Raw genomic sequence first — 27,237 nt, 5'->3', positions numbered from 1 at the left:
GGGAGAATGGAAAAAGAAAGAGTGAGAGAAAGAAAGAAAATAAGAAAAAGAAAGAAAGAAAGGGAGGGAAGAAGGAAGGAAGGAAGAGAGGGAGGGAGGAAGGAAGGAAGGAAGGAAGGAAGGAAGGAAGGAAGGAAGGAAGGAAGGAAGGAAGGAAGGAAGGAAGGAAGGAAGGAAGAAAATAAGAAAAAGAAAGAGAGAGAGAGGAAGGAAGGAAGGAAGAAAATAAGAAAAAGAAAGAGAGAGAGAGGAAGGAAGGAAGGAAGGAAGGAAGAAAGAAAGAAAATAAGAAAAAGAAAGAAAGAGAGGGAGGAAGGAAGGAAGGAAGAGAGGGAGGGAGGAAGGAAGAAAGAAAGAAAGAAAGAAAAAGAGAGAGAGGGAGGAAGGAAGGAAGAGAGGGAGGGAGGAAGAGAGGGAGGGAGGAAGGAAGGAAGAAAGAAAGAAAGAAAATAAGAAAAGAAAGAAAGGGAGGAAGGAAGGAAGGAAGGAAGGAAGGAAGGAAGGAAGGAAGGAAGGAAGGAAGGAAGGAAGGAAGGAAGAGAGGGAGGAAGGAAGGAAGGAAGGAAGAAAGAAAGAAAGAAAGAAAATAAGAAAAGAAAGAAAGAGAGGGAGGAAGGAAGGAAGGAAGGAAGGAAGAGAGGGAGGGAGGAAGGAAGGAAGGAAGAAAGAAAGAAAGAAAATAAGAAAAAGAAAGAAAGAGAGGGAGGATGGAAGGAAGGAAGGAAGGAAGAGAGGGAGAAAGGAAGGAAGGAAGGAAGGAAGGAAGAAAGAAAGAAAGAAAGAAAGAAAGAAAGAAAGAAAGAAAGAAAGAAAGAAAGAAAGAAAGAAAGAAAGAAAGAAAGGTCACTGGTTCGAGTCTCGGCTGGGTCAGTTGGTGTTTCTGTGTGGAGTTTGCATGTTCTCCCTCGTGTGGGTTTCCTCCGGGTGCTCTGGTTTCCCCCACAGTCCAAACACATGTGGTTCAGGTGAATTGGGTAAGCTAAACTGCCCATAGTGTGTGTGTGAAAGAGTGTGTGTATGTTTCCCAGAGATGGGTTGCAGCTGGAAGGGCATCCGCTGCGTAAAACAGATGCTGGATAAGTTAGCGGTTCATTCCACTGTGGCGACCCCAGATTAATAAAGTGACTAAGCCGACAAGAAAATGAATGAATGAATGAAATAAATGCATTATAACTGTGATGGTGTTTGCGCTGCTTCACATGCAGCCGCTCCTCTGCCAGATGCTGCTGATGGAAAATATCTGGAGCTTTTCATACAGGGGGAAAAGAGGACAAACACAGCAGATTGATCATTTCTCCAGGGTTACAGTTGAGTTCATTTGTTTATTGTAACCTGAAAACAAACAAAGCCAGAGAGTCAGAATCAGAATCAGAATGAGATTCATTCACCAAGTGTGTGCAAACACACTCATGATGCATACAGTACATTATAAATGTTAACACAAGAACACAGACTCACACTTAAATAAGTGGGAAAAAAGTTAACCATAAAAATACAAACTCAACTCTATAATACAACTCCAAATCAGAAACAAACAGGGACAGCATGGAAAACTCAAATACAAATGGTGTATTTTATTATCTCATTTAAGTATTTCATTGCTGACAGTTTTGTTGTGATTGTTTATTTATTACAGAGCAAAGCCAGCAAACATAGCAAGCAACAACTATATACAAGCCAGGGGAAAATACATACGAAATGAAATAAACAACAAAAGACAGAAAAGTAAAAAACTCTGAGGTGAGAAGTGACCTTAATACACCTCTAAAATATTAGTGTTTCTCTCTCAGTACACTGTAAAAAATCAATCCCTAAAATATACGGTTCAAAAAACGGTGTTTCACCATTAAATATACGGGACAAACTGTAAAAGTAATTTCTCAACAGTCCACAGTCAGAGGAATGCTGGAGGGGTTGTGGGAATATGGGTAATCACGCACATATATTTTGGGAATGTCCGAAGATACTTGCATTTTGGCAAGCGGTAAAAACTGAGATACTGAAAGCTATGCAGTTAGATCTACCTTTTACTCCCCTGTTTTTCCTGCTTGAAGGGACACTCCACGATATATATGAGAAAACCAGCGATATATATACATATACTTTTACTAAGTGCAAGAAACACTTTAACAATAAACTGGATGAAGCCAAACCCTCCAGCAACAGTACAATGGATAGAAAACCTTGAATCTATAGACAGAATGGAGTATATGACTGCTCAACTTCAATTCAAACTGGATATTTTTAATCAAACATGGGCTCCTGTACTTTGCATCTGAACAGGACATCGTATTTCCAGCTCCTTTGAAACTGTTAATAATATATGGGGTTTTTGGTAATTTGTTTTTGTTTACATCTAGAGTTACTTTTTTTCTGTCGCTTTCTTTTTTTATCTCTGCTGTCTCTGAATGTTCAGTAAAATGTTTTAATGTGTAAAAATAAAGTAAAAAAAATAGTAATTTCTCATTTTTACAGTAAACTACAGTATTTCATTCATTTATCGAGGTAATATGTCTGTATTTTGAATGACCAACATCTACACATCTTTTGTTACACAGTTAGCACGGCCTTAGCAGGTGGAGATGTGGTAATGAACCAATCCTCATCACTAACAACTTTTCCCACAAGCAGAGAAGTGTATCAGTGTCTAGAAGCTGCTCAGTGTCATTCACACAGCTACTGAACACCAGTATGGTAACACACATAACATTACAGTCATGAAATAAACATTGTTGATCAATATTAGATCTAACATGAATCTCTAATGTTCATCACTGATGGGGAATCAGCTAAAGAGATCTGCAGTAATGTCAACCAAAAGCAGAAAGAGTGATGTGCCATGCAGGGAATTCTGGGAAAGTCAGTGTACGGTTATTCACCATATATATTAAGGAACCACAATGTTAACCAGGTTACGGATTTGTTCTGTAGCATTTTTACAGCTTTTTACTGTTCAAATCACGGCCATTTTTTTACAGTGTACACTTTAGTTTATCTAGTTATTATATAAGAACTGTTCTTAATCAATTCAGACCATACTTTGATTGTTTGGGGTTTAGCTCTGTTCATTCTTGCTGGAGAACGTTCGAACAATGCTATATTTTTTAGTTCAATAATCCACATTTTGTCCGCAGGGAATATGGGATCATGCCAGAATTGAAATATAGCCTTCTTAGCTACTGTATGAAACGTCCTACATCCGTACAACATAAGTTAAGATCAGAATCATCATTTAATAAACAAATATTGGGGTATTTAGGAATAAACAGATCACAAAATTCTGATGTAATTTGAAAGCCCTAATCACAAAATGTCCATTCAAAAAGCACATGCATATATGTGCCCACAGAAAGGAGCAGGTGAGCACTTTATTCTGTGTAGCACATCCAGAATCGCATAAGCCTTGTGCATCAGTTTATAGTGTATAAGTTGATGGGCAGGATTCTTAGACATCACTTGGATACTTTCCCATATCTAGTCCTAATTCAGTTTGTATGGGGCCAGTTCCTTTTGCCATATTGTGCAGTAAAGTCAAAGTTAAGCAGTTTGTTATGCATGTGATTGCTCCACGTGACTAAGAAACATTCACACAATCCCTCAATGGATGAATGTCCAACTTACAGTTCTGTGAAACTCTATACGCATTGCACTTCTCAACCTGAAGTAGGAATGTCCATGGAGATCGTAACCTTTCAAATCCTGAAAAGACCTTAAGCCCTGGTTATTAATATCCCAACAAACTTTATTTAATGTGTTCCTCCTTATTTTTATCTTAACCAACACCTTTCCAATTATAGTTCTGCCTACACATTTCAAGAAAACTTGTATCAGTAAAGCATTTCCCACTGTGTAATGTTGCCGTTCCTTTTTACAACACTTCGAGACGTTTAGGGACTGAAGACAGCAAGTGATGAAGTGTTTCAGGTGTGATTCTGTCCCATTCTTCCTGCACACAAGTCTTAAGGTGGGCAGCAGTACGGGGTCTTCATATTTGCATTTTGTGCTTTAAAATGCGTCACACATTCTCTATTGGAGACAGGTCGGGACTGCAGGCAGGCCAGTCCAGTATCTGTATCCTCTTCCTCCGCTGCAGGACTCTAATGTGTGCAGAATGTGGTTCTGCATTGTCTTGTTGAAATATGCTCAGGCGTCCCTGGAGAAGAGCGTCTCTGTGTACTCTTCAGCATTAATGGAGCATCACAGAAGTGAAGTTACCTTTGCCAAGGGCACTGAAACAACCCCAGACCATGACATACCCTGGCTTTTAGACTTGTTGCTGGGTACAGTCTGGATGATCCTTTTCTACTTTGGCCCGGAGCACACGGCGTCCATTTCTCCCCAAAATACCTGAAATACTGCTTTATCTGAGCACAGTTTCCTCTGTGTGATGGTCCATCCCAGATGCCTCTGACCCCAGAGAAGTGGACACTTCTGGACACTGTTAACATAGGGCTTCCTTACGGCACAGTATAGTTTTAACTGGTGGTTATGGATTTAACTACGTATTGTGTTACTTGACAAAGGTTTTCCGCAGTAGTCCTGATAACTGATTTGTTAAATGGCATTGTTTAAGTTAGTTATGTCATAATAAATAATGTTATCCCAGTATCACGCAGCCCTAATTTGCAGTAGTGGTGCTGATTTATGTTTGGGGTGGGTGCTGCTGTATTTGTGTTCAGCAGTGTTGGCGAAGTTAATTTTGCGCTGTGTGTGTGTGTGTTAATGAAGGTGTGAGTGGTCCAGTATTGATCAAACGCCGCCGGCAGCTCCAGCTTCAGTCTTCAGTGTTTGAGTTCTCAGGGAATCACCTCATTAAAGTGATGGATTCGGGCTGGATCTGGGTCTGGGTCTGGGTGGGCGTCCACATGTGCCGTCAGCTTTACTGCTGCTGAACATGACCACAGCTTTCATCCTACAGGACAGAAAAGAGATGATCTACTGGCTCTCTGCGGTCCGTCACGTCTTCAGAAACACGCAGTATTATTGTCTAATATTGTGGAAGTCTGACAGTAAAGTGTCATATCGTTAGGAGAGATCAGTGTTGACTGTGGTTTATTTAGAGTTAGAAAAACACACAGTACTGAGTTTTCAGGATGCTTCGTTCTGTTTGTTTTTTTTTAATTTTGTTTTGTTTTTTGTTAAATTTTTTTGTTTAATTTTGTTTTGTTTTATTTATTTATTTATTTTTGTTTTGTTTAGTTTTTAGTTTTATTTGTTTTGTTTTGTTTTATTTATTTATTTTTTGTTTTCTTTTGTTTTCTTTTGTTGTTTTGTTTTTTGTTTTGTTTTGTTTTTTTATTTATTAATTTTTTTGTTTTGTTGTTTTGTTTAATTTATTTTTGTTTTGTTTATTGTGTTGTTGTTTTGTTTTATTTATTTTTGTTTTGTTTTTTGTTTTATTTTTTTGTTTTGTTTTTTGTTTTTTTGTTTGTTTTATTTTGTTTTATTTTTTGTTTAATTTTATTTTGTTTTATATATTTATTTATTTTTGTTTTGTGTAGTTTTATTTTGTTTTTGTTTTTTGTTTTGTGATTTTTTGTTTTATTTATACTTTTTTTTTGTTTTGTGTGTTTTGTTTTGTTTTGTTTTATTTTTTTTGTTTTGTTTTATTTTTTGTTTTATTTTTTTGTTTTGTTTTGTTGTTTTTTTTGTTTGTTTTGTTTTGTTTTGTTTTTTATTTTTTGTTTTGTTTAGTTTTTTAGTTTTATTTATTTTTTTGTTTGTTTTTTGTGTGTTTTGTTTTGTTTTTTGGGGGGGGGGTTGTTTTTTTTTGGTTTTGTTTTGTTTTTTGTTTTGTTTTGTGTTTTTTATTTATTCATTTATTTTTGTTTTATTTTGGTTTTTGTTTAGTTTTGATTTGTGTTTTGTTTTGTTTTTTGTTTTGTTTTGTGTTTAGTTTTTTTTGTTTAGTTTTTTGTGTTTTGTTTAGCTTTTTGTTTTATTTGTTTTGTTTTTTGTTTTGTTTATTTATTTTTTTGTTTTGTTTTATTTTTTGTTTTGTGTTTTGTTTTTTGTTTTGTTTATTGTTTTATTTGTTTTATTTATTCATTCATTTATTTTTTGTTTTGTTTGATTTTTTTGTTGTCTGTTTTGTTTTGTTTTGTGTTTTTTTTTTTTGCAGTTTGTCATGTGTTTAGACATGAATATTATTGTCATGCTAGACAAATTTCAGTCTGTATTTAGTTATTTAGAATAAAACACTTATAAAACAGAAATATATTTGTCTATATATTAATATAGTAATATCTTTGTCTCTATATTTGTCCAGAAATGTGTTAATTTAATTGTTTAATTTAGTTAATACACACACACACACATTATTCTGGAGGGCTTATTTTAGCGTGCACTGCTAGATGAATTTAATTATTTATTTATTTTTATTTTATATAGTTTTATCTGCAGTAATATATGAATGTGGAGTGATTTTTCCAGCGAGCGCTTGATGAATGTGTGTGTTCAGTCGTGCACCTGAGTGTGTGTGATCGGGCCGTGTTTTACGCTCCATTGAGTTTCTCCATGGTTCATGTCATGTGTGATCCGTCATTAATCTCGGCGCTACACTTGATTTGCGGCCCCAGAGCGTGGCTTTCTGCACTGATGCCACATTGGGTTGTCTTTCTCTTCGTGCGGTTTTACTCAGAATGACACTCAATCTGCATCTGCTCGGAGACGCTTTCACACATGTTCCTGAGAAATAAAGCATATTCATGATCAGGTTCATGTTAAAACACATACACACACAATAAAAAAAAAAAAAAAAATTTTATGTTTTTATTCTTGCATTTTGTTTAGCTTTTGTTTTGGTTTGGCGTTTGTTTGTTTTTTCTTTTGTTTAGCTAATGTTTTTTGTTTTGCTTTGCCTTTTGTTTAGCTTTTGTTTTGATTTGGCGTTTGTTTTTTTCTTTTGTTTAGCTAATGTTTTTTGTTTTGTTTTGCCTTTTGTTTAGCTTTTGTTTTGGTTTGGTTCGGTTTGGGGTTTTATTTTTGCATTTTGTTAAGCTTTTGTTTTGTTTTGTTTTTATTTTTGCATTTTGTTAAGCTTTTGTTTTGTTTTGTTTTTTATTTTTGCTTTTTGTTTAGCTTTTGTTTTGTTTCGGTTTTGTTTGGTGTTTTGTTGTAGCTTTTGTTTTGGTTTGTTTGTTGTTTTTTTATCTTTGCCTTTTGTTTAGCTTTGTTTTGGATTGGTGTTTTGTTTTAGCTTTTGTTTTAGTTTGTTTGTTTTGTTTTTTATCTTTGCCTTTTGTTTAGCTTTGTTTTGTTTTTTGCCTTTTGTTTAGTTTTTGTTTGGTGTTTTGTTTTAGCTTTTGTTTTAGTTTGTTTGTTTTGTTTTGTTTTGTTTTTTGCTTTTTGTTTAGCTTTGGGTTTGGTTTGATCTTTTATTTTCGCCTTTTGTTTAGCTATTGTTTAGCTTTTGTTTTACTTTAGTTTGGGTTTTTTGCCTTTTGTTTAGCTTTTGTTTTGTTTTAGTTTGGGTTTTTTGCCTTTTGTTTTGCTGTTGTTTAGCTTTTGTTAAGCTATTGTTTTGTTTTTTTCCTTTTGGTTTGGTTTGATGTTTTGTTTAGCTAATGTTTTGCTTTTGGTTTGGCTTCAGTTTTGTGTGTGTGTGTGTGTGTGTGTGTGTGGTGTGCGTGTGTGTGTGTGTGTGTGTGTGTGTGTGTGTGTGTGTGTGTGTGTGTGTGTGTGTGTGTGTGTGTATCTGTGTTTGTGTGTATCTATGTGTATGTGTGTGTGTGCTGTCTATGGCTGTGTGTAAGACAGAAAAAAGGACCAAACTCTAAACCCTTTTAAAGCGGGCTCATGAAATCATCTCCTCTTTCTGCTGACTGTGATTCTGAATTTCTCTCTGACTTTCTGGCAGTTTCCAGCAGATGGTGACTTACTTTGGGCTCAAACCCAAGTCTGGAGAGAAGGAGGTTTCTCCGAACTACATCTTCATGCTGTGGTACGAGTTCTGCAGTGATTTCAAGAACACGTGGAACCGAGAGAGTAAAAACATCTCCAAAGAGAGGTACAGTAGGAGTGCAGGCGTTTACAGTAGAGCTGGGTCAACAAGGGCTGTGCTGTTAACCCTGTGCTGTTACCTTTCCTATTTGGTTTCCAACGATTATGAAAGAGCATTAATCATTGATATAATTGATATAATTACTGTTTTGGGTGACACAGTGGCTCAGTGGTTAGCACTGTGGCATCATAGCAAGAAGCTTGGTGGTTTGAGTCCCGGCTGGGTCAGTTGGTGTTTCTGTGTGGAGTTTGCATGTTCTCCCCGTGTGGTGTGGGTTTCCTCCGGGTGCTCCTGTTTCCCCCACAGTCCAAACACATGCACTATAGGGGATCTGATTAACTAATTAACCGTAGTGTATGAGTGTGTGTGTGTGAATGAGAGTACTGGGTTGCAGCTGGAAGAGCATCTGCTGTGTAAAACATATGCTGGAATAGTTGGCGGTTCATTCCGCTGTGGCGACTAAGTGACTAAGCTGAAGGAAAATGAATGAATGAATGTATGATTCAGGAGACAGTCAAAATAAGTTTAGTGGGAGTCTTTTAGCTCATATTTACTCAACAAACGTCCCCAAATATACATATCAATAGAGATAATCTTGTATAATTTGTGCTATTATTAAAACCGATTCAAGATGTGAAATATACCCGCATTTGTAGGATCACTCATATTTAGTTTGTTTGTTTGTTTTTACAATTACGTTGAGTCATTTTGTACTCTTCTTCAAGACAACTTTATAAAAATGTCAATATTTACTTGAGATACACACAAAAAAAGATGTGTTTTAGTAAATGCATCATGAATCATGACGTTTAGTTCTGCTCCTCCATTGATAAATAGTGTTTTCTTGTTTTTCACATAAATCTAACAAACCTAAGATGAGTTTAATAAGCAAAACAAGTTGTATGAAAGGAAACGTTGAGTCAGAAAGAGCGTTGTGTGACTGGAGTTTGACCTCCATTCACTTACACTGCAGAGGAGAGCTGCATCTGTGTTCATTTTCAACAAATATACTGGAGTTTATAGAATCACCACAGCAGATGAAATCAAGCGCTTTACTGTAGTAAGGTTCAAAAACACTGTAATATTTACTGTAAATTACTCTGTAAATTAAATGTTTTTTGCATGTGGGACCACATGATAAATTCCATAGTCATGTATAATAAATACTATTGTGTTTTGTAGTATTTACATCTCTTTGTTAATGAATGCTCCAGCACACTGTAGTATTTACTGTAGTGAAACTGTAATGAATACTGCAGTATACTTGTGGTGTATTGTAATATAGCGTAAACTGTGCTGTATTGTAGGATAATACATCCTATATGGAAAACTTCACAACCATAGAAACTGTAGAATCACCACAACAGATCAATAACTATAGATGTTGTGTTACCATAGCAACCATAGTTGCGTTAAGATCCACAACATACAGTGCATCCGGAAAGTATTGATAGCGCTTCACTGTTTCCACATTTGTTTATGTTAGAGCCTTATTCCAAAATGGATTAAACTCATTTATTTCCTCAACATTCTACACACAATCCCCCATAATGACAATGTGAAAAAGGAGTTTTTGCAGCGATTACAGCCTCAAGTCTTTCTGAATATGATGCCACAAGCTTGTCACACCTGTCTTTGGGAATTTTGGCCCATTCCTCTTTACAGTACCTCTCAAGCTCTATCAGGTTGGATGGGCAGCGATGGTGTACAGCCATTTTCAGATCTCTCCAGAGATGTTCAATAGGATTTAGGTCTGAGCTCTGGCTGGGCCACTCAAGGACATTCACCGAGTTGTAGTGAAGCCACTCCATTGATCTTTTGGCGGTGTGCTTTGGGTCATTGTCCTGCTGGAAGATGAACGGTCGCCCCAGTCTGAGGTCAAGAGCACTCTGAAGCAGGTCTTCATTCAGGATGTCTCTGTACATCGCTGCATTCATCTTTCCCTCTATCCTGACTAGTCTTCCAGTTCCTGCTGCTGAAGAACATCCCCACAGCATGATGCTGCCTCCACCATGCTTCACTGTAGGGATGGTATTAGCCTGGTGATGAGCGCTGCCTGGTTTTCTCCAAACGTAACGCCTGGCGTTCACTCCAAAGAGTTCAGTTTGAGTCTCATAAGAACAGAGAGTTTAGTTTCTGATGGTCTGAGAGTCCTTCAGATGCCTTTTGGCAAATTCCAGGCGGGGAGTGTCTTCAGTCTGGCCACTCTACCATACAGGCCTGATTGGTGGATTGCTGCACAGATGCTGCACTCAGCTTAGATGGCCGGCCAGCTCTAGGAAGAGTCCTGGTGGTTCAAACATCTTCCACTTACAGATGATGGAGGCCGCTGTGCTCATTGGAACTTTCAGAGCAGCAGAAATGTTTCTGTAATCTTCCCAAGCCTTGTGCTCCAGACAATCCTGTCTCGGAGGTCTACAGACAATTCCTTTGTCTTCATGCTTAGTTTGTGCTTTGACATGCACTGTCAATCCTGGCCCTTATACAGACAGGTGTCTGCCTTTTCAAATCATGTCCAATCAGCTGAATTGACCACAGGTGAACTCCAATGAAGCTGCTGAAACATCTCCAGAATGATCAGTGGAAACAGAATGTACCTGAGCTCAGTTTAGAGCTTCACGCCAAAGGCTGTCAATACTGATGTACATTTGATTTATCAGCTTTTTTAGCTTTAATAAATTTGCAACAATTTCAAAAACTCCTTTTTTCACATTGTCATTATGGGGGATTGTGTGTAGAATGTTGAGGAAATAAATGAGTTTAATCCATCTTGGAATAAGGCTGGAACATAAACAAATGTGGAAAAAGTGAAGCGCTATCAATACTTTCCAGATGCACTGGATATATACAGTTGAAGTCAGAATTATTCGCCCCCCTTTCAATTTTATTTAATTTTTTAAATATTTCCCAAATGATGTTTAATAGAGCAAGGAAATTTTCACAGGATGTCTGCTAATATATATATATATATATATATATATATATATATATAATAAGTTTATTTTCTGTCATTTCAGGCTAAAAGAAGCTCAGCAAACCGTCCAAAAAATCACAGCGGAGAAGAAAGTGGAGACAAAGAAGATCAACGCAAACAGCCTAGTAAGAAAACACACACAAACACACAGTCCTGCTCGTTTACATGCTAACATTACATTTACATGCTCATTTACATGCTAACATTAACAGTTAAAGTCAAATATTTTAAAGAACATTCTTCAACACATTTCTAATCATAATAGTTTTAATAAATCATCTCTAATTACTGATGTATTTTCTCTGTGTCATGATGACAGCACATAATATTAGACTAGATATTCTTCAAGACACTAGTATTCAGCTTAAAGTCACATTTAAAGGCTTAACTAGGGTAATTAGGGTAAAGTTAGGGTAATTAGGCAAGTCAGTGTATAACAGTGGTTTATTCTGGAGACAATCCAAAACTAATATTGCTGAAGGGGGCTAATAATATTGACCTTACAATGGCTTTAAAACTATTAAAAACTGCTTTTATTCTAGCCGAAATAAAACTAATAAGACTTTCTCCAGAAGAACAAATATTAGAGGAAATACTGTGAGAAATGTCTTTCACTATTAAAATAGATGTAAATGTAAATGTTGAAACTGTTGAACAGAAAGAGCGACTGCGAAAGAAAGAAGCAGGAGTTTCATCCAGCTGAGATGTTGGAGAGAAAGGACAGAAAACACGGAGGATCCTCTCACGAGCGCTTTCATCAGAAACACACGGAGGGAGCGTCTGTCAGTGTTTGTGTTCAGACTGAGCACAGATCAGTCTCCGGGTGTGAAAACAGCATCAGACGGCAGGTAACGCTCACAGCACAGCCAGAAAACACCTTCAGTAGCAGAGAACGTCTTATTAAAGCTGTTTTAAAGGCTCGTTAGGACACATCCGTATCTAATCAGCAGTGCCTCATACTCATCAAACATGGCCTATGATAAACCCCGCCCACATCAACAAACACTACACTCGTTTATAGTCAAGACTATTGCTTTTGAACCATCCTAAAGTCTGTATATTAGGGTATTTTATGATAACAGTTCATTAATGAATGCTCCAGCATACTGTAGTAATAACTAAAGAGAACCGATGAACTGTAATAAATACTGTAGTATACTTTAGTTTTTACTACAGTAAACTGTGCTGTATTGTAGTATAATACCCTATAGTAAAAAATACAGCATTGGCCATTTATTTCTATTATTGTAGTTGTCCTGTTACCATAGCAACTGTGGACTCACCACAACAGATCAATTACTGTAGTTGTTGTGTTGCCATAGCAACTGTAAAATCTCAACAACAGATCAGTTACTATAGTACTTGTGTTGCCATAGAAACTGTAGAATCACCACAACAAATCAGTTACTATAGTTGTTACCATAGCAACTGTGGAATCACCACAGCAGATCAGTTACTAAAATTGTTGTGTTGCCATAGAAATTGTAGAATCACCACAACAGATCAATTACTATAGAAGTTGTGTTACTATAGCAACTGTAGAATCAGCACAACAGATCAATTACTATAGTTGTTATGTTACTATAGCAACTGTAGAATCTCCACAAAAGATCAGTTACTGTAGTTGTTGTGTTACCATAGCAACTGTAGAATCACCACAACAAATCAATTACTATAGTTGTTGTGTTACTATAGCAACTGTAGAATCACCACAACAGATCTGTTTCTATAGTTGTTGTGTTGTCATATGAACTGTAGAATCACCACAACAGATCTGTTATTGTAGTTGTTGTGTTACTATAGCAACTGTAGAATCACCACAACAGATCTGTTTCTATAGTTGTTGTGTTGTCATAGGAACTGTAGAATCACCACAACAGATCTGTTATTGTAGTTGTTGTGTTACTATAGCAACTGTAGAATCACCACAACAGATCTGTTTCTATTGTTGTTGTGTTACTATAGCAACTGTAGAATCTCCACAACAGATCTGTTACTGTAGTTGTTGTGTTACCATAGAAACCACAGGATCACCACAACTGATTCATTCAAGGACTTAACTATAGTATGGTTCAGATGCACTGCAGTGTCCACTATAAATGACTCTAGTATTTCTGATTTGGGTGGTTTTCTTAAACTGTGTTTGTACTTGAACAGGATTCCTCTTTTTTCTGTTTTGTGGCTTCACTTATTCCCTTTTGCCAAAATGCTTAATGATTTGTGACGCACTTTTACACTCACTATGCAAATATCCTGAAGAATCTATAAGGTATAAATGATATCCAGCCATGTGTTATGAGGAGGAATGATCCTATTATTGAGTGTTTGATGACATTTGTGTGTGTAAATGAGTCAATGACTTTCCCTATTTATTCACAGAATGAAGATCATGTTAAAACATGATGTTGTTTCCCTGGGAAAAATATGTTTCAAATAATTGAATGAGCAAATGTGTTGAAAGCTCAGCATACGTGGTGTTTTTAAAATGTTCAGCACCTCAGAACTCCTGATACATTGCTGATATTTTTATATTAGGCCCAACCGTGATGTTTGTTTTAAACCTATTAGGTGCAATAAACGTTTATGAACGTCAGCCTCTGTGAAAGAGTTACAAAACTCAAAGGAAATGTGTCTTCTGATTTATTGCATACTCATATTATTTTATTATTAAAAATATTGACATTTTAAAGCACTATGTTTGCATCTTCTTTTAATATTTACCTTTATAATAGCAGACAATCAATGAGAAAAGGCTTGCAATGACTACAACTTGCGTTTATTTCAGCATGCAATAATCATTTCTGTTTTCAAAGAGTTTCTCTGCTAATTTCTGCTAATTTAATGTTTCAAAATGTAGTTTTCTGCATATAAATTTGATTTATTATTAAAATACAGACATTTTAAAACAGTTATTTGAATCATCTTTTAATATTTAACTTCATAAAAGCAGTCAACAAGAAAACCAGCTTGTTATGATTACAACTGTTCATTTGAACATGCAATAGTCATTTCTTGGAGAGTTTCTTGGTGAAATTGATCAAATTTAATGTATTACATGTTTCAGAATTTCTAGTTCAAGAGTTCACACTTAGATGATGATTCACAATAAGCTTGTTTGGCATGTTGTCCCAGGAGAGAGCCCTGTGCTCAAGGAATCCTCAAGCCCAGGGCTCCTTCCCGTTCGCAGGGCGAGAGGGAAGTTTGAGCTCAGGTGGATCTCAAAAACTCCTTTAAGAAGGAAAAATACTGATGCAGGGAGCTAGACAATAGTGCTCATTTGGTGTAGTCTGTTGACGCATGTCTTTAGACAGTAGGAGGAAACAGGGGAACTCAGGGGAAACCCATGTGGACACAGAGAGAACATGCAAACTCCGCACAGAAACGCTAACTGGCCCAGCGAGGACCAGAGCCAGCAGTGTTCCTGCTGTGGGACAACAGTGGTAACCACTGGTCCCCCCAATCTAGATGTGAAGGGGAGGAAGGGGGGTCTCTTCCAGACGAAGATAGTTGTGGAATGAAGACTGGTTATTTGTAGTGACTTAGGAATCGTCTGATTGGGGGATCATGCTAATGCGGGACCGGCTGTGGTCAATCATGAGCACATGATCCTCTCGAAATGAGTTTAGAAATAAACTTCACAAAATGTGTCGCCTGATTTCTGCATATTTATTTTATTTTATATTATTAATTATAAAAAATATAGGTTGGCATGGATTATTTTTTAAATCTAGATTAATCTAGATTAAAATGGCTCATTTGAATCCTGTCGAAGGCATTCAGAATATGTGTGCTGCCCAAATAATAAGTCTTTGAGAATGGGTTTCTTGAGCCAGGTGGCGCATTAGACCAGGGGTCATCTCCTGTTTCCAAAATGCATCACAAACTGCTTGAGAAACTGTTCTACTCTGATAATTGGTGATGAAAATAAATGATGTTCAATAAGATGTGCTCGTGTTTACTAACTGTTTATTCAGTTACACATCAATGTTGAACTGTAGGCCTACATCAGCTCCAAACAGAGATTTCTGATCACCTTAATCTGACTAAAGTCAGAACTGAACTAAACAGAAATGAATTAAGACATGTGGAGTCTGCAGATATTAGTGGCATTACTGAAGTAAACACTGCAATCAAACTATTACCGTCATGTAGGACTTTTCGCCATATTTTCCGACAAGATTAACACACACAGCTGTTAGTAAAGGTCCACACACACACACACTGTGAAATACGGAAGTTTTTTTTTTCTTTCCGTTTGGTGAGCGTTATTACATTCTATAACACTCTCACCAGTCCTTACTCCTTATCTGTGTCTAATACCCCAGTTTGTCACGGGGGCATGAATGAAATGTTCATGAGTTAAAGTGAAACTGCAGCTAAAGTCAGGCATCCTGCTGATTTGATTCAGAAGGGCACTTGTTTGTCAGACGGCTCACCGGTCAGGTATACATCCACGCTAAACTATCAAGGTGAAAGTCATCATAGCTTGTGTAATATAGACCCAGCTCCCAACCCAACTTTGAGAATAGATTAACAGACATATTTTTTTATAGCACAATAAGAGTCTCGCGTTAAGAGCAGCATGTTAACGCCGATAACGGCTCACCACTAATATAAATACATTTTAAAACTCTTTGTTTGCATCCTATTTAATATTATATTTTTATAAAAGAGTGTTTATATATTTTACATTTTATTTTTAAAAATAGATGCACAAAAAATGTGTTAAATCTCACATTCATTTGAACATGCACATTTTACTGCAAATATTGACTAATTTCAGTGTTTTTAAATATTTATTATAAATTTGTATGTGTGTGGCATCATTGTGGCGCAGTGGGTAGCACGATTGCCTCACAGCAAGAAGGTCTCTGGTTTGAGTCCCAGCTGAGTCACTTGGTGTTTCTGTGTTCTGCATGTTCTCCCCGTGTTGGTGTGGGTTTCCTCCAGGTGCCCCGGTTTCCCCAACAGTCCAAACACATGCGCTGTAGGGGAATTGGGTAAGCTAAATTAGCTGTAGTGTATGTTTGTGAATGAGTGTGTATGGGTGTTTCCCAGTGTTGGGTTGCAGCTGGAAGGCCATCCGCTGTGTAAAACATATGCTGGAATAGTTGGTGGTTCATTCCACTGTGGTGACCCCTGATTAATAAAGGGACTAAGCCGAAGGAAAATAAATGAATATTAAATGAGAATGTTTGAGTGTTTCTATCTTGATAAAGAGGCTCTTACTCACCTTATCAGGTTTGTATTATATATCAGAGCACATCTTTAAATGTAGATTCTATTCATACAAACACGAATGCATTGAGATGTTTGATCTTGACGTAAAATGAGCTTGTAAGTTGGAGATGCATGAAAAACACACAGTGTGAAATTGATTTGCGCTGTAATTTATGAAGCGTTTAATAGTGTCACTCAGAGAGACAGAGAGAGGGTTCAAACGTTTGACCTTTTATTAATAGGATCTTTCCACAGGCCTTTAACATCTTCATACAAGCCTCTACACACAACATCTGTACAGCAGCGGATATAATCTTGATGACTGAGATCATAAATAGAAGATTAGCATGAGGAAACGCAGCAGAAACATGAATAACAGTGTCTCGTTCAGTCACATTAAATAAATCCGTTCCACATAGTGGAAACTATCGGCCCTTAACCGTTCCTAGATCTACAGTGGAGATGAATGAAGGCTTGATCTTCTGCATCTGTCACCATTACAGCACACAGAGAACACCTTATATATGTCAGAGCATTCCTCTGGAGCTGGACTAATCACATGCAGGAGGCTTCGCCAACAGGCCATTTAGGATAAATCTGACAGGATGCAAATGTCTGCGGTTATGGGTTGTTTGTTTGTAACCAAAGATGGGTCAAAATTGACAAAAACAATGTTGGATTTATTTTTTCAATTGCATTTTAAATGCCCTTTTTAACCCAACATTTGACCCAACATTGGGTTACGACAAGACACTGTACTGTGTAGTATTTTCGCATGTGGATTGTGACAGATAATGGAGAAACACAACAGTTTAAGTGGTTTAAGGGTTAAAAAGCATAATTTATATGTCATTTAAAAATGTATCTGACCCAACATTGGGTTATGAAAACACCATTTCTTTATGGTGTTACATTATTTACTAAATGTTACTATTGCATGTGGATGGTGACAGATAATATGGAGAAAGCCCACAGTGTAGGTGGTTTAAGGGTTAAAACCCTGTCATTTAAATATGATTGATAAATGACTCCAACCTTGTGTGTCTATATTTGACCCAACATTGGGTTATGACAACAAGTTACTATAATATTTTTTGATGTGGATGGTGACAGATGCTGGTGATTGCGATAATATGGACAAACCCAACAGTAGATTAAGGGTTAAAAAGCATCATTTACATTTGAGTGCTAAAATGAATTTAACATGGGGGGTTTTCCAGATTTGACCCAACATTGGGTTACATGACTTACTAAAAGTTACTATAGTAGTGCAGTTTAAGTAGTTTAAGGGTTAAAAAGCATAATTTATATGTCATTGAAAAAATGTATCTAACGTTGGGTTATTTGACCCAACATTGGGTTATGAAAACACCATTTCTTTATGGTGTTACATTATTTACTAAATGTAACTATTGCATGTGGATGGTGACAGATAATATGGAGAAAGCCCACAGTGTAGGTGGTTTAAGGGTTAAAAACCCGTCATTTAAATATGATTGATAAATGACTCCAACCTTGTGTGTCTATATTTGACCCAACATTGGGTTATGACAACTAGTTACTATAATATTTTTTTGATGTGGATGGTGACAGATGCTGGTGATTGTGATAATATGGACAAACCCAACAGTAGATTAAGGGTTAAAAAGCATCATTTAAATTTGAGTGCTAAAATTAATTTAACATGGGGGGTTTTTCAGATTTGACCCAACATTGGTTCATGACAACCCAGTATTTTTATAGGGTTACATTACTTACTAAAAGTTACTATAGTAGTTTAGTTTAAGTAGTTAAAGGGTTAAAAGGTGTAATTTATATTTGATTTAACAAATGAATCCAACTTTGGGTTTGTCCATATTTGACCCAACATTAGATTATGACAACACAGCTTTTTTTGTGTTACAGTGTTTACTAGAATTACGTCTGCATGTGGATGGTGACAGCACATGGAGAAACCCAACAATTTAAGTGGTGTAAGGGTAAATAAAAAAGCGTAATTTAACCCAATATTGTTATGACAACCCAGAATTGTTATAGTTGCATTACTTAAAGTAACTTCTGAACAGTTTAAGGGGGTTAAGGGTTAAAAGCGTATTTTTAGCATGGACATTGTTGAGAGATAACATGAAGAAACCCAACAGTTTAAGTCGGTTAAGGGTTAAAAAGTGGTTCAATTCTAATTGAAAATATTAAATAAATGTTGGGTTGTCGACACCTTTTTTACAATATTTACTAAATGTTACTATAGTACTTCTGCATTTGGATGGTGTCAAATAATATGTAGGTTAGGGATTAACAAGCTAATTTTTCCTCGTGGATGGTGACAGATAACATGAATAAGCCACAATTTAAGTGGGTTAAGGGTTAAAAAGCGTGTTTTTGCATATGTGTGGAGACAGATTTCGATGATCATGTCATCTAATATGGACAAACTCAACAGTTTAAGCAATTAAAGGGTTAACAGGCGTATTTCTGCATGTAAATGGTGACAGATTCCGCATAATCTAATATGGAGAAACCCAACCGTTTAAGTAGTTTAAGGGTAAAAGGCGTTTGTGCATGTGGATGGAGACAGAGAATATGGAAAAATCCAACAGTTTTAAGGGTTAAAATCGTATATTTTCATGTGAATGGTGACAAATATTGATGATCGCGTATTTTAAAATGGAGATACCCATCAGTTCAAGCGGGTTAAGGGTAAAAAGCGTATTTGTTTGCACGTTTTTCGCCGACCGCATCCTCTCCACGGCCGGTCATCCGTCCTTCAGCATCCCGGTCCCCGTGAGCTCCTCCTGGGGCTGTTTATCCAGCTCTAGTCCAGCTCGATGGAGATGCAGCGGCACTGCTTGACCCTCTGCACCCTCTTCTTGCGGGTGGGCGGCTGCTGGTCCGGGCAGCTGAGGGTGAAGCTCATGGTGGTGAAGCGCTTGGGTTTGCAGAAGGAGCAGGACTGGAAGGCGCCCTCCTCCCGGCGCACGTGCCGCGGGATGTAGAAGGAGTTGCACTGGCCGTAGCAGAAGCGGTTGATGATGGTCCTGCTGATGCATCCCTCCTCGTGGATGGTCTGTTTCAGGGGCTGTGTTTTGCACCAGTCCCGCTTCAGGTACCGGCGCTCGGTCACATGCAGCGCCTCTTGGCTGGATTCCAACACCTCCTCCGAGCCCCTGCCGCGGGCTCTGGAACCGGACGCGGGCGCGGACTCCTGCTGCTGCGGGCTCCGGGAGGACTCGTTCGGGGTGTTTTTGTCTGGATGCGGGATGGCTCCGCGGTTGCGCTTGGACTCAGTCGGGCTCCAGAGGAGAGCCGAGGAGAGCAGCACCGCGCAGAGGATCCAGCCGGAGGACGGGGCGCAGGAGGCGGGCATAACTGCCGGAGAAAACCGCACACTTTCAGACTCATATATCCAGTCATGCACTGTACAGAACATCTGTTAATGAACAGTTTATTGTTTATTTGCGGTGGTGAATTGCATTATGGGATGTTGATCTCTGCTCTGTCCACTTTTATTGTTGAAAATTCAACTATACAGTTTAACAAAGTGACTTTTATTGACATTTACTTAGTTTGTATATAATAAATAATATAATATATAAGAAAGAATATCTAGAGAAATAAGGCTAGCTCTTTAATATCTAGAGAAATGAAGCTAGCACTTTAAACTATTAAAAATATTCATAAAAGTCACTTTTCTCCACCTTTTCAAGGTTAAAGTTTGTAGGAAGAACGATCAAGATCCCATAATGAAATTAAAAGCATAAATGGCAGTGTAACAAACAAGGTGAAAGAGATGTCGGTAACATTTTAGGTCACAATTCACGGTATTAACCAATCATTAACTAACAATATAGCTTAATGATCTGCTAATTAACTGTTTATTAATAGTGAGTTGGGTTTAGGTTTTGGGTAGGTCGGATTAGGGATGCAGAATAAGATCTTTATAATACGCATGTAGGCTAATAAACCGCAATGGCAGGAATTGTGACCTAAACTAAAGTGTTACCGTTCGCAAACAGAAGCCAGAGACTTTCTTTATTTTGGCAGTGACCTTATGTGTTTATGTTTAATTGGCTAAATGTACTTGATTTTTTGTTAATAATACTGATGAAGGAGGAGCAGGAGGCGAGCATCAGTGCCGGAGGAAAGCGCATCATTTCAGGCTCAACACATCTGAAGGATCCGTTCAGGTGCGCCTTTACGCACACATGTGGAAACACGATGATTTCAACCATACTGTATTAATCTGTTCATATAAATATAAGCAAATGACCCAGTTATATAGTTTTCTACAAGTATACGGTATATTTTACTATAATACACCACAGTTTACTGTAGTAAAATTAAAATATATTACAGTATTTATTACAGTTTACCAATAGTATTACTACAACATGCGTTCCGGTTTACGCACACACATGACAGCAGTGTGATTTATCCATAAAGTGAATTAATCTGTTAAATATAAACATATGAGCCAATACTGCAGTTTAAATAAGGTTTGTCTTACTACGATACACCACAGTTTACTGTAGTAAATATTAAAGTATACTACAGTGTTTATTACTTTATCAGTTCACTATACACTTGGCTTGGGTAGCCCAACATTAGGTAAAATATGAACTAACCCAAATGCTAGTGTCATTTTAAATTGAATTGAACAAATCAAACCAACGCTGGTTTTTTGTCTGTAGGTTTGGGTTAGTTATTGTTTTTATTTATCATTATTATCATTTATTATCATTTATATCAGTTATTACTACAGTGTGCTCGAGTGTTCATCAATAAAGTGTTGATAAAATCCTTCTCATATATATATAATACCTTACTATATTATAGTTTTTATAAATTACTGTAGTGTTTTTATGCCTACTTTTACATTTTTTCAAAGTATTTTGAGCTTGTGTGTACCCATATGAAATAATAATAATGTTATTTATACTAAATATTAAAAATATATAACACAGTGTAGTTTTACTGAGTATTTACTAGATTAGTATTTACTAGATTTGTTAATGAATGCTCCAGCACACTGTAGTATTAACTAGTGAACTGATAAACTGTAATAAATACTGTAGTATACTTTAGTTTTTACTACAGTAAACTGTAGTGTATTGTAGTATAATATCCTATAGTTGTAGAAAACTACAGTATCAGTATGTTTATATCACTTTAGATGTTGTGTTACGGTAGCAACTGTAGAATCTCCACAACAACTCTATAGTATTTATTATATGTTACTATTGTTCATGTAGGCATGCTAATCACTGAATGATTGATTATCATATTCATATACTAGTCTGGCTTCAGGGCAAAAATGTGATTGAAAGAATGACATTTGTTACTTCAAAGTTGATGCAACTTTAAAATAATGTTTAATTATAAAACAACTTATGCAAAATATCTGTAAAGCAACTTTGAAACTTAAACTAAATTTATAGCTTGAGTCAAAATAATTCAACTCTTTATTGAAAGTAGTTGTTTCAGAGTTTATATAACGTTAATAGAATGTCTAATGCTGAAAAGGTTAGCTTGTTATTTATAAATCAACACTGAAAATACAAGAACTATAAGTTGAGGCGTCATTTTCTTCTAATGTGTATTGAAATAAATTCCTTCAGCATGAAGATAACGTTAAAAGAACATTTAATTATAAATAGTAGTGCAAAGATTGGCTATTGTATAAATTAACATAGAGTTTTAGACAAGATTTGAAGATTTCAAGATTTATGTTGAAGCTACATAATATCTTCAATAACTTGCTTTAACAATGCCATTTGTTATTTTAACATTGATGACACAACATTGAAAAAACTAAATAGTTGTAATAAGCAAAGCAAATGACCTATAAATGAACACATTTTAACAAGATCTTTTACTAGAATCTAAACGTTTTAATTTTTATTGAGGAAAAAAAAACATGTTTAGGAAAATGACTGTAAATCAGCAGTGAATATAAGCAGGTGTAATCTAAACATGGATGAATGGATTTATTTTTCAAATTAATTTGCACCCAATGTTGTTTTAACCCAGCATTGGGTCAAATATGGACGAACACAATTATTTGTTTAAAAAGTGTAATTAAGATGTATTTGAAAACAAGTAACCTATTGCTGGGTTATATTACTATATTTGACCCAGCATTCGGTTAAAATAACTCAGCATTTTTAGTGTATGTTTATGAAAATGTCAAAGTCTTCATGCGCTTTTATTTTCCATCTTAATGATTTGATTGGACAAACTTTACATTGGGTTAATTTGGTCAATTCAATTTAAATTTTTAACTGTTTTTTGTCCATCTTTGACCCAACATAAATCCACTTTTAGAGTGAACTATTGGGTTAAAGTTTGTAATTCAAAGTTAATTGAAAAAACTTACCTCATGCTGGGTTTGTCCACATTTAACCCAGCATTGGGTTAAAATAACTCAGCATATTTTTGAAAATGTCAAAGACTTCATGCACTCCCATTTTATTTTCCATTTTAATGTTTTGACAGTTATTAAAAAAACTTAAACCAGCAAAAACTATTAGTAATATTCATAAACTCAAAGTTTAAACAAAATGGACAAACCTACATTGGGTTAATTTTGTCAATTCAATTTAAAATGATATTTTCTAAACCAATGGTTGTTTTTGTCCATCTTTGACCCAATATAAAACCGCTTTTAGAGTGAAGTATTGTGTTAAAATTTCTAATTCAGAATTAATCGAAAAAAAATAACACTGTGTTTGTCTATATTTGACCCAGCTTTGGTTTAAAATAAATCAGGGTTATTTGGAGTGTACATTTCTTAAAAAGTCAAGGATTTCTTGCACTCCGTTTCCATTTTAATGTTTAGACAGATATAAAAGTCAAATGATATTAAATTCAGTTCAATTGATCTTTATTTGCTTCTACAATGTAGATTATGTCGCAGCAGCTGAACTCAGAAGTTCTAGTAAACTGAAACTGTGTCAGTCCAGTGTTCAGAGCTGAAGTTCAGCTTAGTTCAGTTCAGTGTGGTTTAATTTCACTGCTGAAAGTCCAAACACTGAAGAGCAAATCCATCCATGCGCAGCTCCACAAGTCCCAAGCCAGTAAAACAATTATTAATATGCATATATTAGTCTGAAAAACCTGGTTGTTGTAACCCAACAATGGGTCAAATATGGACAAAACCATGGGTTAATTTTATCAATTCAAGTTAAAATGTCTTTTTTGTTGTTTTTTTGGTTCATCTTTGACTCTCAACGTTGGGTTATAACCACTTTTAGAATGAACTTTACTTAGTTTTCAAGAGCCATGATGAATCTAGGATTAACATAAGATCTTGAGTTATACAGTTAGTAACCTGAATAACTCATTTTAAACTAAATGTATTGAATATAAAGTTGTACGTTGTAATTTCTGCAGCTGGTCAGCAGGTCATGGGTTCGATCTCCATTTGACTGCATTATACAGTGACCGCAAAGTAAGTCCCTTTAGATAAAGGCATTGAACAAATAGCTAAATATAAATGTAAACCTGCAGTGAATTCACAGTAAAGCAGTAAAGATCTCTCACCTGTCAGCGTGGATGAGCTTCTGCCGCTGGAGATCTTGGAGAAAAGAAGATCTGTGAAGCGTCCCATAGACCATAGACACACACACACACACACACACTGACGCTCTGTTGCTTAAATGTGCATTACATCTCTGCACGCTCACACCAGACACAATGCTGGAGGATCAGAGCTGTCCGCCCCCTCACACACACACACACGCACACACACACACACACACACACACACACACACACACACACACACAGGAGGCTCCGTCTGTGCATCACACACTTCATCATTCTACTGTCATTCATAACAGGAACATATAAAAAAAAACATGCATGTTGATCATAAAGTTGTTTATGATGGATTTATGCTTTTTGGCATTTTTCAGCTATGTGCAGATGTGTGAATATATTGGTCAGTGGCATGTCCCACATAATAAAACAAGAAAAATATATAGCCTAATAACGTAAAACAGAAGTTTCAAGCTAAACTAATGTAATGTTTGTTTTAGTTTTATGCATGCCTATATTTAAATGAGCTTTTTATACAGTTTGTCTACAAAGAACTATGATTTTAAGGAACAGTTTCCTCAAAAATGAACATTCCCTTTATATTTACTCATTCTCAAGTGATTTTAAACTAGAGATTCTGTCTTCTGTTGAACACAAAGGAAGATATTCTGAAGAATGCTGAAAATCTGTGGCCATTTACTTTCATAGTATGAACTAAAATACCAAACAAGTCAATGATTGCTGCTTTCCAACATTCTTCAGAATATCTTCTTTTGTGTTCAATAGAAGAAACTGGACTGAGTAAATTATGTCAGAATTGTCATTTTTTTGAGGGGTGAACTTTAAATATATAACTATTATGTGCATAATGTCCAGTTATAAGTTCAGGTTTAAACAAAAAGTACATATTAAAACGATATTAAAAACCCCACTGGTGGTTATAATTTATTTAGGTAGTCTTTTTCCCCTTTTTGAATGAATGGGGTCTAAATTGCACCATTATTTATGACTGAACGTAATTAAAGATCGAAACTTTTTATGTCGAGTTATAAGTGTAAGTATTATTTTGCTCCCAGACAGTTGTACGATCAGTCACGTGACACTCGAGAACCAATAGAGGTCAAGTTACAGTTACAAAAACGGCGGCAATTTTAAACCGAAGAGTAGCGCGAAGATTTGAATGTAACGGCTGAAACGGTTTCATACAAACCCATAATTTTACATTAAGCGTCATATATTAACTGTTTTGCGAGAACTGTTGTTGTTTTTGATCAAAGTCGTCGGAAACCAGTGACTGGGATGTTTTCCCCTTACAGAACAGCATGAGGTGAGTAAATGATGACAGAATCTGACTATTATTCTGCATGATCCCTTTCTAAAAGAGAAAGAGCGAAGCTGCAATTGATTTATTTCCCTATAGAGTACTTTCTAACAACACATCTGCTCTTGTTTGATTGATTCAGAGCCATTAATTCAGTTCATAATTGTTTAGAGTTGGAGTGTTACGTCAGTTTATTCTCAGCATGTGTTTCTCATTCATCCTCTTTCTGTCTACAAAACAAGCGACCGCAAATATGAACGCATTGTCATTTATAAAACACTACAGCACTGGGTTCTGCACATACACACGATTCATGAGAAAAAACATAGCTAAAAACCAAGAAAAATATAAGCTAAATGAAGGAGAGTCGTACAAAACGAGCTGAATTTATCAGATAATATGATACAGATCGACATTCAACACTGTTTACTCAAAAACATCACACTTATTTGACAAAAATACATTTTAAAAACAAAATCTGTGCTTTAAATAAATGTATTCAACATATTTGTACTTACCTTGTTAGTAAAAGGGTAAAGTTTCATAGTTATCGTCATTTGGTCTCACTTTTTAATAAGGTTTCATCAATTAATGATAATTAATGTATGACTAACTTGAACTAAGAATGAGCAATACTCACAGCATTTTGTCAAATCTAGAGTTGTACTTGTTAACATTAGTGAGCTAACAATTAATGTCTATATATTCATTTATTCATTTGGCATAACTCTTTTTAAATGTATATTGTGGTTTGTATTGTTTTGTCTGTCTTTTGTATTATTGGACCTAGTGTCTGGAATAAAGAGAATTATTAATGTTAACAAAGATCAATAAATAATGTAATATTATTTTTTCTTTTATGCTAGTAAATATTTTAACCATTTGGTGCAATATGAATATCCCTTATTTAAACAACACAGAGCTGTGCATATTAAAATACAATGCATTTCATAGATTACTAAATATGATTCTACCGGAAAAGAAATAAATACTTAATTGTTAGTTGGTTTAGATCAATTTATTTGAAGGATAGAGGCAAATTATAAAGTTTTTAGTTGACAACGTATTTAGAAACAAACTGATCCTTCAGTAGAGTATTTTAATGTCAGCAAAACTAATATGACCAACAATAGTTTTGCAAACATGCAAACTTCCAAAAATGATGAAGAAAATGTATTTTTAATACATGAAGAGACAAAAGATTCAACATATTTACATAGCTATCTTACAGAACACGATGTACATAGATTATATAACATTATCAAGTACATATTTTGTTCCATATGGGCCATAAAGTCAGTGGTCTGAATGATTAATGATTCAGCCATATATTCATGATCCATATGCTCAATGTAGGAAAGTCTTCAATCCTGAGCTCTTTTAGTTGTGTTTTCCTCAAGGCCAAATTCCTTCCAAATCCCCTCTAATAAGGATGAAAGCATCAACATGTAAACCTTAAATTGTGCTCCATTATGTGTTTGTCTTCATAGAAAAGAAGCTCTGAGATCCACAGATTGAGGAATCGTGTGTCTCTGCAATCTGTGCGGCTTTAATTCTCCTGTAAATCTTGATGGCACAGTAGAGAAGATAAATTTGGAGGATTAGATTATTCCTGAGTGCTCGTCCTAAAAGAGCCAAAGTTTTTCTTCTCTGCAATACGAATATTGTATATCATGTTATCGCGAAAATAATTTCTCGATATTGTGCATGCATGCATAAGGTAAATAGTTTGATAAGTTCATGTTAAGGAAAAAAAAAACACTGAAACATCCGGTCTGTGGGATGGTGATAAGGGTTTATATGAAACCCTGGAGCACAAAAGAAGTATAAATAAGCTTTCCATTGGTGTATGGTTTGTTAGGATTGGACAATATTTGGCAGAGATACAACTATTACAAAATCTTGAATCCAAGGGTTAAAAAAAAAGATTTAATTTGTTCAAATTAAGTTCTTAGCAATATTACTAATCCAATTCTAATTCTAATAGCATATTACTAATCCAAAAATTTATTTTGATATTTGTATAGTAGGAAATTTACAATACACCTTCATGGAACATGATCATTAGTTAATACTCTAATAGTGTTGTCACAATACTGGAATTTCTAACGTCGATACAATACCTTGAAGAATATCGATATTTGATACTATTTTCGATACCACAAGGTATAAATTCCACAACAT

General features: G+C 35.8%; 2 protein-coding genes across 3 annotated transcripts in view; one reads left to right on the top strand and one right to left on the bottom strand.

Annotated features, from left to right (window-relative positions):
* LOC130244353 (formin-1) overlaps positions 1-13,665 on the top strand; it is a 168,773-nt gene extending 155,108 nt beyond the window's left edge. For both annotated transcript variants that reach the window (XM_056476738.1, XM_056476739.1), the window contains 3 exons: positions 7,859-8,008; positions 11,020-11,101; positions 11,635-13,665. In XM_056476738.1, the coding sequence (XP_056332713.1) occupies positions 7,859-8,008; positions 11,020-11,101; positions 11,635-11,679 (277 nt within the window). In that variant the 3' untranslated portion in view covers positions 11,680-13,665. The remainder of the gene's footprint in view (positions 1-7,858; positions 8,009-11,019; positions 11,102-11,634) is intronic.
* A 2,754-nt stretch (positions 13,666-16,419) lies between these two features.
* On the bottom strand, positions 16,420-23,851 carry grem1b (gremlin 1b). Its single transcript, XM_056476744.1, has 2 exons — positions 23,736-23,851; positions 16,420-19,562 (listed from the first exon to the last, which is right to left on the bottom strand). The coding sequence occupies exons 1-2, from the start codon at positions 23,800-23,802 to the stop codon at positions 19,009-19,011; spliced, it is 621 nt and encodes a 206-aa protein (XP_056332719.1). The 5' UTR covers positions 23,803-23,851; the 3' UTR covers positions 16,420-19,008.
* Between the last annotated feature and the right edge of the window lie 3,386 nt (positions 23,852-27,237).

This window comes from Danio aesculapii, chromosome 17 (genome assembly GCF_903798145.1).
Source record: "Danio aesculapii chromosome 17, fDanAes4.1, whole genome shotgun sequence".
NCBI classification, from domain to species: Eukaryota; Metazoa; Chordata; class Actinopteri; order Cypriniformes; family Danionidae; genus Danio; species Danio aesculapii.
This window is presented reverse-complemented; position numbering and strand designations above follow the sequence as displayed.